Here is a 13,247-nt window from a genome sequence, read left to right on the forward strand (position 1 = left end):
TGGAGCAAGCGGCACAGGAGCCTTTGCCAGGCAATGCTTTGAGACTGAGATGAAAGGTGCCATAGAAAGGCACAAGGTAGTGTTGTTCAGCTCTGCAAAGAGAGGTTTGCGCTGCTTTTATTTATACACATGCTGGCTGCAAGACACAAAAATTACTTAATCAATCCTTCCCCTTGTCTGGTGTCGCAGGCAGGATGGAGGCTGCCTACGCAATTCTGCGCTGAAGATGACAAATTGCTCCAGGTTAACAGCAGCGTCTCCAGCTCCTGCCTCATCCTGCGCAGGATGCGGCCGGTGTCACCACGGTGGGCTCGCGGGCTCAGCCGAAGGGATGCCTGAAGCACATGAGCACTGTACAGTGTTCCCCTTCCCAGGGCCAAAGCAGGGAGATGGTGAGGGGACCTGGGGTCTGCCCGATGCTGTTGCACAGCTAAAGGAATGGGATTTTCTCCCAAAATCTGGCTGCAAGCCACTGAGCCGCAGGGAGGATGGGCTGGAGGTGCCAGGGCCACACGGCACAGCTCCAGCGAGCAGCTGGGTCGCAGGGGAGACCTCATGCATTCATCCTGCCGTGCCACTGCTCTCCATCAGCCACCTCGAGTTGGGGGGGACAAGTCTGGCAGGGCCTGGGACCCTGCAGGGACACTGCCAGGACAGGCTGCCACCCCACCAGTCTCCCTCGCCAGCCGGGCCAGGAGCTCTTCCATGCAGGGAAGGGCTAGGAGGGATTTTCCAGTCCATAACTTTCCAGCCACGTGTTTTATGAGCTGCAGGAGTCTTGCCATCAAATGCTTCCAAGCAACAGGAGGGCTGAGCACCAACCTTACAGCAACACAGTCACAGCCTTGCGCCAGTGAGCAACCCTACAAAAACAAACCAGGTCACCCCAGCCAGCACTAACCAAGCAAGGGGACATGCCAGGAGGGGAAATACCGGCAGCGGTGAAAACTCCCCTAAAGTGAGACGAATGCATGAAGAAAAGCTAAAGAAGTGAAGACCATGCATGGAAGATGGTTGCTTGGAGCTCAGCTCTCCCCGTGGCTGCAACATCTGGGGCGCACAGAGACACGACGGTTGCTTTTGCAGCTGCTGAGCGGCCCCCTCTCCCCTGGCCTCGGTCTGTGCCCGCCGGGAAATCCTTTTGGCTGCTGCAGCACATCCTCCTTTCTGCCTGCTCACTCGAACCCCGAGCAGCCCCCGTGCTCCCGCTGCCGCTTCCGATGCCTCAGTCCCTGGAGGGACGTGCAGCTCCGTGCGTGGCCCAGCGGGGCAGAGAGCAGCCCAGGGGCTGGGGGGGGGGACTCGCTTCAGGCACCTCCACCCTGCCAGCAGCATTGCCCCGGGGACCAGCCTCCTTCCCGGGAGCCCTCCTGGGCCCCATCCTGCCCCTCGCTTCCCAAGGACAGCCTGGGGACCGTCCAGCCCCCCCTGGCTCTTCCTGGGGGCACCGTGGGTGCAGACCCCGCCGTGTCTATTCAACCCAGTTGCTCTCCTTGGGCTTTGTCCTCCCCCAGCTCCGCAGCCAAGGCAGGCACCGGCAGCCCCCCTGTGCCCCCCAACACAGCTCTGCCCAATAACTCCCACAGAAGGGCTGGGTGTCGCTTCCCTTTAATTTAACACTTGTCAGGGGGAAGGGTTAAAAAAAAAAAAAATCAATAAATAAAACAACCTAGGATGCTTGAAGAGGATGAAACCCCTGAAACTGCAGTCTGCTGGTGGCTTGTCCCATTGCCAGAGGAGGGGAAGGGTGTCCCTGGTCCCCCTCACCCCACCACCCTGTCCCAGCACCACCAGATCCAGGTCGGTTCGGATGCAGTCGGACGATGCTCCTCAAGAAGAAAATGAAACCAAAGGTCAGGACATGGTCATTCACAGTTGACTGGCGGACGAAACAACCCCCAGAGTCTGACACCGCCGGCTCACCCGCCAGGAGGGACCTGTCCCACCTCCCTCGGCTATTGCAGAAGCTTTGAGAAAAAGCCACTCATTGCACGTTGCATGTCGCAAACACAGGGGGACACACACCAAGTCACAAGCAGTCCCTGCACAGAGCCACTTGTCCTTTGCGGTAGTCACGGCAGGGGCAGAGCCGCCGGTACTTGGTGTTGTAGCCCGCGCAGCTGAAGAGCAGCGGCTCCTTCTGGAGGTAGCACTCGTGGACGTTCTCGGCCACCGCTGGGTAAAGATGGTTCATCTCGTACTCGGTGCTGTCGCAGGTGATGCTGAGCCTGGGAACAAAGACAAAGGTGGGTCAGGTCAGGTGAGGAGGCTGCCTGGGGTTTCACTGAAGGGTTTTTAGTACTGGTCTGTCCTTCCCAGGGAGGTTCCTTTGCTAAGTGTTGGGCCAAATCTTTGCTGGTTGCACCAGGAACCATAAGCACTATGTTTGGCACCCCTTGGCTAGAGGTGAATGCTTGTCACCAGCCCAACACACCACGCAGGAAGGGGTGACCCTTGCAACTCAACCCTGCAGCCCAGAGACCACCCCAACTCTTGTGTGGGCCATGGATGACTCAGGAAAATAGGCACAAAAATCCACCCAAATCTTCTATATCCCCCTGCTGACCAACAGGTCTGTCCACTCTCCATGGTGTCCACACCATGTTCCCACAGCAGCTAATGTCCCCTGGAAAAGCACGAGTTCAACAGATGCCCATGTGTCCCCTGCTAGACAGAATTAGCCAGCAAAACCAGGCTGGGCATCAGCAAACACCCTGAGGGGCAGCAGAAATGCCCAGTGCAGATCTCAGCATCCTTCTCCTCCCATTCGTGCCCGCATCTGCAGATGGAGCAGCAGCACTGGCATTGCCCTCCCACCAACTCCTTTCAACTGGTGAGTCCCTGAGCCAGCTCGTTTTAAGGTCTGGAGGGGGGCATGGAGGGGAGAGAGTGAAATCCAAGCCCCAGCTCTAATTTATCATGTAAAAATGTCACCGGGACTCACAGCGCCTGCCTGACCAGCATGACAGCAACGGTAATGCTCGCATTTTAATTGCCCACAGAGCAGCACGGAGCCCAGTGGCAGATTTATACTCTATTAAAACTTCACTGCTGTGTGTTCAAAATGCAGTTTTATAGAGAAAGACATTTAAAAAGAGAGGAAGAGAGAGAGCATGGAGGAGGTGGAGAGGAATGGGGTGGGAGAGAGGCGGAAACGTGCCTGGAAAGGCTATCATTGCCTTCTGAAGTGTGAAGCTGATCAACGCCAACACGTGCTAGCAACGGGCTGCTCTGCAGGCAGCACCCTGCCTACATCGCCTTGGGCACAAAGGCACCTCAATGGGATTTCAGCAGGGAGGACACGAGGAAAATGGGTGCTGGGGATGGGGGGAGCAAAGGGAACATCATCTGGCTGATGGCCCCCCCCACCGCCTTGCCGAGAAGGTCACAACTCACTGGAGAAACACCTCCTTCTTGTTGAGGAACCTGAAGAAGGTGGGCTCACAGACCAGCCCGCGCCGCCGGCACGTCTCGGTGCAGGCGTGCCGGGTCTCCGACACCCACACCTGCAGCGAGTCCACCGGGGGCCAGGCGTGGGGGTCCCGACTGGCGCTGGGGGACCACACCAGGTGAGTGGCGTTGGGGGACAGGGCCAGCGGGCTCGGCGGGCTTTGCATAGCAGGACTCTTGGCCTTGGGAGGCAGAGGAGGAGACGACGTGGTGCAGAAATCCTAGTGGGAGAGAAGACAATGGGTCAGTGGCCAGAGGGACAGGGTGAGATGTTGGGGATGGGGAAGGGAGACTGCTGGTGGGACAGGAGGACGCTTGGGCTGCTGAGTTTTCTCCCCAGGTTGAGGTCACCTGCATGCATAGATGGCATCTCCTGCTGTGGGAGATGAAGGCATCGGCCACCTCTTTTTCTCCCAATGCTGCCTTATTCTCTGCAGCAGAAAGGCCTTGACCCAGCCCCAGCATCCCCCACCACCTTCCCCAAACCCCCCAGCATCTTTGGTTCATGACAACTCTCCCCCAGCCCCCATCTCCTGGTGCCCTCTGCAATTAGGCCACCGGCTGCACAGTGCTGGGACCTGGGGTCCCTCGCTGGGGAGCTGCATTGGGTCAGCAGTCGCTTGCCCAGAGGAAGATGGGAGAGCAGGGATGGTTCCCCAGGGAGAACAGAGATGGGCGGCCAGGAGAACAGGGATACTCCCCCAGGGAGAACAGGGATGCTCCCCAACCTGGTGCTGAATGTAGGCGTGAATCCGCTCCAGCATCCCCTCGCAGGTGTACTCGTAAGGCAGGTAAGGGTCCACCTGTGAAGGGGGAAGAGCAGAGCGCAGGCAGCAAGCGGGGACAGCCTTGCCCTCCCCCTGGGCCCGGTGACCTGGGCCCGCAGTGCCCTGGGCAATGGCTTTCCCCACCCGCTGAAGCCCATGGCTCATGTCTGTCCACCAAAGCAAGCAGGGCAGACAACTAGGAATGAAAAAACTTCACAAGCTGTAAAGCGCTAGAGAAAGAGGGTGAAGGACTAATTTGGGTTCAAGCCATGTATTGGTGAAAATATAGACACCCTGTTCTATACTTTTCTTCATTTTTGATAAGTTATAAAATAAAAACAGTTTTCATACAATAGGTCACTTCTAATTAAACTATGAACTGTTTCAGCCCAAGAAACACTCTGCAGCTGCAGGCAAAGGCAGGAGTAATTTTAAAATACAGGGAAGGAATCAGGACTGGTAAAGATGCCAAGCTAATCCAGGGCAAGAGCATCCTGGGTGGTGCCCTGGGTCTGATCTAGCATCCTCTGTTCCTCTGTTCTTGTGTGCTCCAACCTCAGCACAGCTCTGCCTGCTCAGAGAGGAAGGTCCAGGCTTCACTGCCCCGGCACTATGACCCACCAAACCGGTCCGTGAAAAGCCCGGGGCTGGGACTCGCTGTGCACAATACAGGAAAAAAACCCCAAACCTCTCTTTTCCCACTGCCACTTCACTGAGGGTTTGCTGCCCAGCGCAGATGGCTGTGATGGGGTGGAAGCTGGCATCTCTCCCATTCCCAGAGGCTCGGTGCTCCCTGCTGCCACCGGCGTGGGCTGGGATGGGGCAGGGAGGCAGCAGCCGGCTGCACGCTGGGACGGAGCAAACATTGATGCCCATGTTGATGCCGATGCTGTCTCTGCACCCCCATGTTGATAACCGCTATTTATACAGAGCCAGCAGCGCTTAAACCACAGTGTATTTTTAGCGTGGGTTACGAAACGCTGCCAGTCTTCGGGAGACTTCTGCTTGCACTCACTTCCCAACATCACATCTCTCTGTCCCAAGCCACCCTCGGGTCCTGGCACAGGAAACCCCCTCCTCTCCACAGCAAATCAAACATCACATAGCATCCCCCAAACGAGGATGTCCCTGGCACAGCCGTGGCACAGATTCCAGGGAAAGCAGGCAGAAGCAGGCAGACCAGGCTCGCTGCCCTCCAGCATGGCCATTGCCACAGGGTCAGCGGTGATTTTCCCCATGGGAAAAGCATTGCCACGAGGGCTGTGTCACTGATGTACCCCTTTCCTCTGGAACAAATTATTTTTTAAGGAACTTTCTGTCCTGGGAAAACAGATTTTTCCACGCTCCCTTATTTTTCCAGAGAGATGTTACATGAGCTGCAGGACGTTGGTGCGTAGAAGGGGCTGGTGCTGGGACCCCCCTTTCCCCTGTGCATCTCTGCAGAGCTTCATGGAAAAGAAGGATTATAAGCAAAAACCCCCCAAAGATAATTCATCTGGAAAACACTGTTTTGTCTATTTTCTGAGCTCCACACCTCCAAAATAGCTATCTCCTTTTGAAGTACCCGTCAAACCCAAGCTCAAAGGCTCAGTCTGCTGAGAAGATCCCTCTAAGCACCTCCCTGCCATAAATATCCCACCTGAGTTCTCAGCCAGGCTAGAAATCACAGCTGCTCCATCTAATTACAGATGTGCACGCTAATCAGGGCTGACACAATGACAGGCACCGATCTTGCCTCTGAATTGCTGATGGGCGCTCGGTTAACTGGGGCAGAGTCCTCCACAAAGCAAAACTGCCCATCTCAGTCACACAAAGCCTGAGTGGGGCTGGGTGCCGGGTGCTGCCTGGCACCGATTCGGGGGAGACAAAGCACCCCTTGCTCAGCATCACCAATGCTCAGTCTCACCTTACCACTGCTTTCATGGCTGCAATGTTGGGGAGCTTTTCCCAGGACCCCGTTAGGGCAGGCATGGTGTAGATATAATTCTGTAAAACAGCCTCTTTCCCCCAAAACACCGTCGTGGTACCCAGTGGGATGCAGCACATCCACAGTGGGATGGAAGCAGAAAACCTCTTTGTGCCTGCACTTGTACTCAGTGGTGATGCTCCAGGTGCAATCCCACCTGCCCGCAGGCTCCCGGGACCCCTATCATGTCCAAGGGCATTAGGATGCTGTGGCTGGAGCCCACTGCAGCCCCCGCTCCTCCAGCCCCAACACCCCCACATGCCCCTCTCCCCCCAGGGGCTCCCCCAAAGGCTCTCGCTCCCCCCTCCAGGTCTCATTAGGATTCAGCTCATGCGCCCAGGACTGATAGAAAATGCCAATTTTGAGAAGATAATTGTTTAATTAAAATCTGACAGGCTTGGCCTCCTCTTGACAGCCACATCGTTAATGCCACTCCCTGTGCCGGGAGCTCAGGGTCTCCCCAGAGCCCTGGGAGGGAGGAGGAGGAGGAGGAGGAGGAGGAGGAGGGGGGCTCCGAGCTGGGGACCACTGCATCCCGCTGCCCGGCAGAGCGATGCACGGGATACCACGGGAGGGAGCAGAGGGGTCAGTGAAGATGGGACTCTGCCATCCTTTCCCCCAGGTATTGGTGGGGAACACAGGGCCAGAACTCTCCAGCCCCAGTGCTCTCCACCAGCCAAATGGGGAGTTACTGGTACCCCACGGGGATACCACCATGAGAGCCCTGGTTTTATAGTCTCCAGCAGGAATCCTAGAGCTGAAGAGAGCAGCAAGTCTCCCTCGCTTAAAAGGAAGAGAAAAAAATATAAATCCAAACGTCATGAGACAAATAAGCAGAAAAATAATGCAATTCTCTGCCGGCACGTAACAGCAGGCTGGGAACACTTTAACCAGCTATTTTGACTGTGATGTTTAATACGCCACTCTTTCAAGCATAGTCTGAAATGTATAATTTTCCATTATATTCCTGTATGTTTGACTTTAATATAATGAAGCCTTCTCCCTTCGCTACACCAGAATATTGGGTCTATTAAATTGCTTGTGCGAGGACTATTTTTGACAATGGAAAAAGCTGAAGGCCAAGAAAATGGTGGTGCCTGCAAACCTCTCTCCTTCTTCTGCCTCTAACCTCTGGCTAACGGCTGTAATCCATCACCAGGACAAGCCTCCCAGCATCGCCTTTCCCAGGGGGACACGATCTGTCTCTTGGCCCCGTGTGACTGTGCTAGGATTTGTTCTCTGGGGTAGAGGAGTTTGGTGCTTCCATGACTTCAATTTTCCTCATAAATAGGTCAGGGATGCGAGCCATCAGGAAAACCCAACACTACTCCAAGGGGGGAGGAATGACAGAGGCACAGCTTGCTGAAAACCTTCCCCAGCAGTTGCAGGGTGACCTGGAGCGGGTGCCACCTCCGAAAGGATGAAGGAGGGGAACACAAGGGCTTTTCTTGGGGGAAAAAAACCCCATATTGCAAACCCAAGCCACGTCCAAGCCACGATTCAGATCTCTCTGCAGAAGGAAGAAGTTTCTTTCAAGAAAATCTAGGTTGGTGAAAGACACCCGCTGCATCTCAACTGCTTTATTTGCACAAATACAGCAGCCAGCCCTGCCAGCAGACCCAGCCGGCTCCAAACACACCAAAGGAAGCTCTGCCAGCCCGGCTGGAGCCGGGGCAGGGCTGTAGCTGCAAGGACGGCACATCCCACCCCGAGCTGCAGCTCCAGGTGTCTGCAATATAAATCGGGACGGCTGTACAGCCATGCCAGCAGTGACCTGGCTGGAGAGCCACGGGCAGGCTGGGGAAGCTGCAAAGTAATGCTAAAATATTGCTGAAGAATGAGCAAATCCCCCAGAGCCACAATGGTCTAAACAGGGGCAAGCTTGTTTGTCCGCTTGACCATATCGGAATTACTACCAGGTTCATAAAAATAGCTCCCAAAGCCCTTGAGGGGTTCCCAGCACCCTGGTTCCCAGTTCCTGGCACCCAGAATGGCACGGCACGGCTGCCGCCAGGAAAAGCTGATGGCAGAGGCAGAGCAAAGGAGACATCTCACAGCTTCCCACAACAGCCCATATCCCCAAAAATGTTTTACTGAGTTTTGCCTGGAAGATGCAACACTAAAGCTGTGGGATAAGTGATTTTTTTGTCATACAACAAAAAAAATAAAAAGAAAAATAAAATCTGTTTCATGTCAGTTTTCAATTTCCAATGTTTCCACCCATCAAGGAGGGGAAAAATGCTGTGTTTCAGGTTCAGCAATCTGTTTGGGTTGGTGAAGCAAAGGGAAATGCTTCATTTCAGACACAAGCCTTCCTTTCAATAAACTGGCAGGGTATTTTCAAACAAAGGCAGGCAGATGGGAAACAAAAACATACTATTTCATTCCAGTAACACTGAAATGAAATGTTTTGGCTGAAAAAATAAATTGATGGTTGTTATTCTGAAACACAGACAAATTTGTTAGATATTTTGGTAACATAACATCCCATTTTGCCTTTGGGGAAAAAAAGAGTCAGTAAAATAGTTTCTCTGAGCTCCAGTACTTTGCTGGGAACAGTAAAACTGAACTGCCCAGCCACCGGCTTTCTGCCGCTCCTCATGCTAATGCCCTTGTTTTCAATTCCTGCTGTAACAAACAGTATTTTAAAGACAAGATACCAAGGGAATCCTGAAGCCAAAGCCCATAATAAGGCTTTTAAACTTGTAAGGTAGGTCAATTTTTAGGCTTAATTGCCTTGACAGCATCTCTAATAAAGCAGACCTTTCTATTTAAAAGACAAAAAGGAAAAAAAAAAAACGGGGGAAAAGGAAGTTGCTGTAAGTTATTCACGCTCACTCCCAGCTCTGCTTTGGGAGGATTTATACAGTATCTTTAAAAAACCCAGAGAGGCGAGTTGTGGGATTAACCCAGCGCACTTCTTGGTGGGAAGGAATAATTTCCCTCCAGAGCGACTGCACGTTTTCAGTGCAAGTGGAATGTCAGCAGCTGGTTTTACTCATTTGAGGCAAATTTAGGACTTCAACCTCCCGGCAGTCGAGAGTAATTACAGCGGTTGGGATGCTTTGTGGGAGGGGACCTCAGGGTGGGGGTCCCCGGTCCCGCCGAGATGGGTGCAGTGAGATCCCTCCGAAATAAGGCTTTTGAGAGGTGGCTTTAGCTGCCCCATGGTCCCATAGGAGACCGAGTTTATCTGACTATACGTGGTGTCACGCTGGGATGGAAAGCAGAGAGCGGCCGCCCCGGGATGCCTGACCACATGTCGTGCCGGCACGACAGACACCCTTGTTCCAGCTCTGCTTCCCCTGCCCTCCGTCAGCTGTTTAGCAACTGAAGAATTGTTAATTAAAGGAGGGAGGCAGGACGTGTTGTGACTGCACTGCAACTGCATTTACATGAAGAGTGGGAACGAGGAGAAAAACCAAGACGGGAGCTCATCTTTGGGCAAAACTGGGATCGGCACGGCAGTGGCACGATCCCGGTAAGCACCCGGTGCCGGAGCCAGCGGGTCCCTGCACCGGCTCCTCCTGCTCGGTGCCCATCACACCACCAAATCCTTTCCTAAAATTCCTTTTTCTTCTTTTATTTTTAATCAGAGATTATCATTAAGCTTCTAAATGACGTGGTGCACATCCACTCAACGCTGCAGTGCAACACAACTGCTCAGCAGCCAGCAGAGCCCTTTCCCCCCCCCACTTAATTCTCCAATCATTTTTTAATTATTTTAATAGCATGGCAGCACCAGGCTTCACTATTCGCTTTCTCCTTTCTGGAAAAACTGAAAATTTCCTTCTCTCTCCTGAAATGGAGACCAGCAGCTCCCGGCCGCTAGCCCACAGCGTTGCCTTCGCCTGGGGGCCATCTCTCCAGTCCAGATGGTGGAGGGTCAAGCGCTGACAGCTGGCCCGATAGCACAGCAGCAGGGATGTAATTATTTTTAATTTAATTTTAATCGAGATATGGGAATGAATGTGCAAAACAACAACTGTCTTCCTAAGTCAGGTTTGTTCGGTCTTTGCAAACTTGTGGAGAAAATCAGCGCGAGGTGAAGAGCTGCGGCAATCACCCACGGTAAGATGCAAGACCTGGGCAGACGGTGGGGCCACATCAGCTGAATAAAGTCCCCAGACTGTCACAGACACCTGCCTCTGCAGCCTCTAATGCAAGGAAAAGCAAGGATGATACCTCTCTGGCTAGCATCACCCTTGTCCCCCCCAAAATCCCACCCAGCACTGAGCCCCGGACCCCCAACGCAGCGCCCTGGTTTCACACTGCATCGCTGTCCTCACGAGAGGATGGCTCACCCCGAGCAAAGCAAATTGCAAGCAAATTGGAGATCAGCACTTTTCTCCCCTCCAGGAAATTTGACTTTAATAATTTGGACAACTTGAAAGGCTCCTGCCACAGGGCAGGAGGTAAATATTCATGAGGGAGCATTTCCAGGGCAGGCACAGGGGGAGCACTGCCTTCCTGGGGGGGTCTCTGCATCCCCCCCGCTTCCTTACATCCCTTCATCCTTGACAGAGACAACTCCTAGAGCTATTCCCATTGATTTGCTTGATCTGAACAATAACGATGAACAGTGAAATGGGGGAACGGCAGGCACAGACGTCGGTAGCTCTCTGGGTACTTGCAGGGAGATGCTCTCTGGGTTTATCTTTGCTTCCCGCCAGGTCCCAGCACTGCCACACATCTCCAGCAACCTCAACCTCCTGGTCCCAAACCTCATCTCCCTTATCTCAGCTTCCCCTCGCTCCGGCTCTGCTCGGAGGATTCCCGGGGGATCCCTCAAACTTGGTACAAAAGCAGGGCAAAAGCACAAGTCCCCCTGAAGCTGCAGGAGAGGAGGATTTCTGCCTTGCACGCGTAAATAATTTCAAAGGGGAAACAAGGAAGGAAAAGCAATTAACGCTCAAAAGGGAAAGCGAGGCACCAGCAACTGCTGCTGCTATCTGTCCCTGCAAACCCAGCAGCAGGGACATCACCCCGCCACCTCCTCCGAGCCATACCTGGGTCCTCACAATGGTTTTGATAGCAGCTTCAAACTCTTCGGAGTTATTGTAGTCGACAGTCCACACATGCGGCTTCCCGATGAAGTCTTCGGCATATGGGTGTTGGGAGGACACCTAAAATGCAGCAGCGTGAGCCGGTTTTTGCAATCCCTGCCAGAACGGCTGCTGTCTACCACTCACAGCCGCGACGGCAGAGAGGAACAGCAGGCTCAGGCACAGACATGTTGGGTTTTAACCCATTGCACATAGAGCTGTGCTGGAAAAAGCTTTCCTCTGAACCCACCTGCCCCCCCAACATCAGGCCGATGCTCTAAAATTCCCACTGGGTTGGGATGCCCTATTCCCATCAACACTGAAATTGCCTCTGCAACCCTGAATACCTCCATCTCTGTAACACGGGTACAATTTAACCTTGACCTGAGCCATTTGTGGGTCTGGAGTGGCAAAAATAGACCTAAACAGGTCTGTGAGGGCACCATGCCTCCCAGGTTTGCCAGCTCCAGAAACAAGGCGGAGAGAACAATCCGTCTCCACCAAAGGCCAGGGAAGTCTGGCACCAGGAGAAAGCAGTGCTGGACGCTGCATTGCCCCGATGCCACACTGGTACCCCACAGCCCCCCGCCTCTCACCAGGCAATTTTGGGGGATCTACCTCTTTTGTTTCAACCCTGAGCTGCCTTTTCAGCCCCACGCTGGTGCGAGGCAGCCAGAGCCCAGATCTCCTCTTGGGAAGGGAAGAGAGAGGATGATGATGAGCAGAGGTGTTTCGGGGGCTCTGTGAAGCATTGCAGAGGGGCCTGAAAACCTGCCAGCTGGAGGACGAGAGCAGTGCATGCTCTGTATTTTACTCTCCAGCTTGCTGTCCCTTCCCATTTTTTTGCTGACAGATTGATCACCTCCTTCCCCTCTGGCATATAAACACCCGGGGGCATTTCACAGCCCTCACCCCCGGGTGCCCTCCCAGCTCTGGGCTGAAGCACAATTACAGCACCTACCCAGGATGGATGCTAACACCAGCAGCTAATTAGTGGGGGCGCATGGGACAGACGTGGGGGTCCAGGATAGCCCAGTGCCCCCCATCCCGTGATGGGTGCTGGTGAGCCGGGCTGCGGCAGGGCTGAGCTGCACGGCCCCCCAGCAAAGGCCTTCTCGGCTGGAGTGAGCATCGCACTGCATTATCCGCTTTATGAATAATTAAAGAGGCAATTTTCTCAACCCTTTAACTTTTAAAGAGTTCCTGCTTCACTTGGATTGAATTCCCAGTGACAGACAAGCCTGGGAGGGATTTCGTACCCCTGCAACACCACGGAGGTCCCAGTGTCCCTCTGGGTGTACAAAAGGATGAACAGGGGAGCATCACCCTGGTTTGGGAGCAGGGTGCGGGGTGTGCCTGGATCTGGGCTGATGGGGTTTGTGGTCTGCAGAAGTCTCCTGCACCACCTTCTCCTTTGCAACCCCAAACCCACAGCAGGGCCCCTGGCATCCAAATGCTCTGGATGGAGATGATGAAAGGATGGGAGAGGGGACCCCATCTGCAGGTATCCACATTTCTGCATTTGGAGGAAATCTCACAAAAAAAAAAAATTAAAAAAAAAAAAATCTCCGTTTAGCAACTGCTCTTCCCAGGCTAGCCCAAACCCTGGCATAAAGGAGGTGGCTCCATCCAGCCCATCCGCTCGCCTCCTGCCAGACTCGCCTCTCTCGACGTCGGCTTCCCGCGGAAGAACTCGTGGTTGAGGGAGCTGTGCGGGGGGTTGAAACGCGCCTGCAGGAAAACGCAGCCGTTGGCGATTGCCTCCAGTGGGGCAGGACCCTCGTAGGGGAACCCAAAGCCAATGAAGAGCTGCAAGGGAGAAACCCATGTGCTGGTGAGCAAACGTAGCCAAGCCCATAGGAAAGTCTCCCAAATAACCCGCCAGCATCCCTCTCCGCTGCTCTGGTTCTGCACACCAAGCCTCTAAGGCAGCTCCATGTGGTTCAACACCCCCTAGCTTAAATGTGCTAAAAAATCCCCCTGCTCCATGGCTCACAGCCCACTTGTACAAGGCAATGG

General features: G+C 54.0%; 1 protein-coding gene across 3 annotated transcripts in view; it reads right to left on the reverse strand.

Annotated features, from left to right (window-relative positions):
* Positions 1 to 1,592: 1,592 nt before the first annotated feature.
* Positions 1,593 to 13,247, reverse strand: part of MGAT5B (alpha-1,6-mannosylglycoprotein 6-beta-N-acetylglucosaminyltransferase B) — a 71,198-nt gene continuing 59,543 nt past the window's right edge. For 2 of the 3 annotated variants that reach the window (XM_069798970.1, XM_069798969.1), the window contains exons 13-17: positions 12,891 to 13,037; positions 11,193 to 11,309; positions 4,179 to 4,253; positions 3,397 to 3,671; positions 1,593 to 2,228 (exon numbers count right to left, since the gene is read on the reverse strand). In XM_069798970.1, coding sequence (XP_069655071.1) covers positions 2,030 to 2,228; positions 3,397 to 3,671; positions 4,179 to 4,253; positions 11,193 to 11,309; positions 12,891 to 13,037 — 813 coding nt within the window. In that variant the 3' untranslated portion in view covers positions 1,593 to 2,029. The remainder of the gene's footprint in view (positions 2,229 to 3,396; positions 3,672 to 4,178; positions 4,254 to 11,192; positions 11,310 to 12,890; positions 13,038 to 13,247) is intronic. The other variant, XM_069798971.1, reaches the window with a different exon arrangement.

This window comes from Haliaeetus albicilla, chromosome 12 (assembly GCF_947461875.1).
Source record: "Haliaeetus albicilla chromosome 12, bHalAlb1.1, whole genome shotgun sequence".
NCBI classification, from domain to species: Eukaryota; Metazoa; Chordata; class Aves; order Accipitriformes; family Accipitridae; genus Haliaeetus; species Haliaeetus albicilla.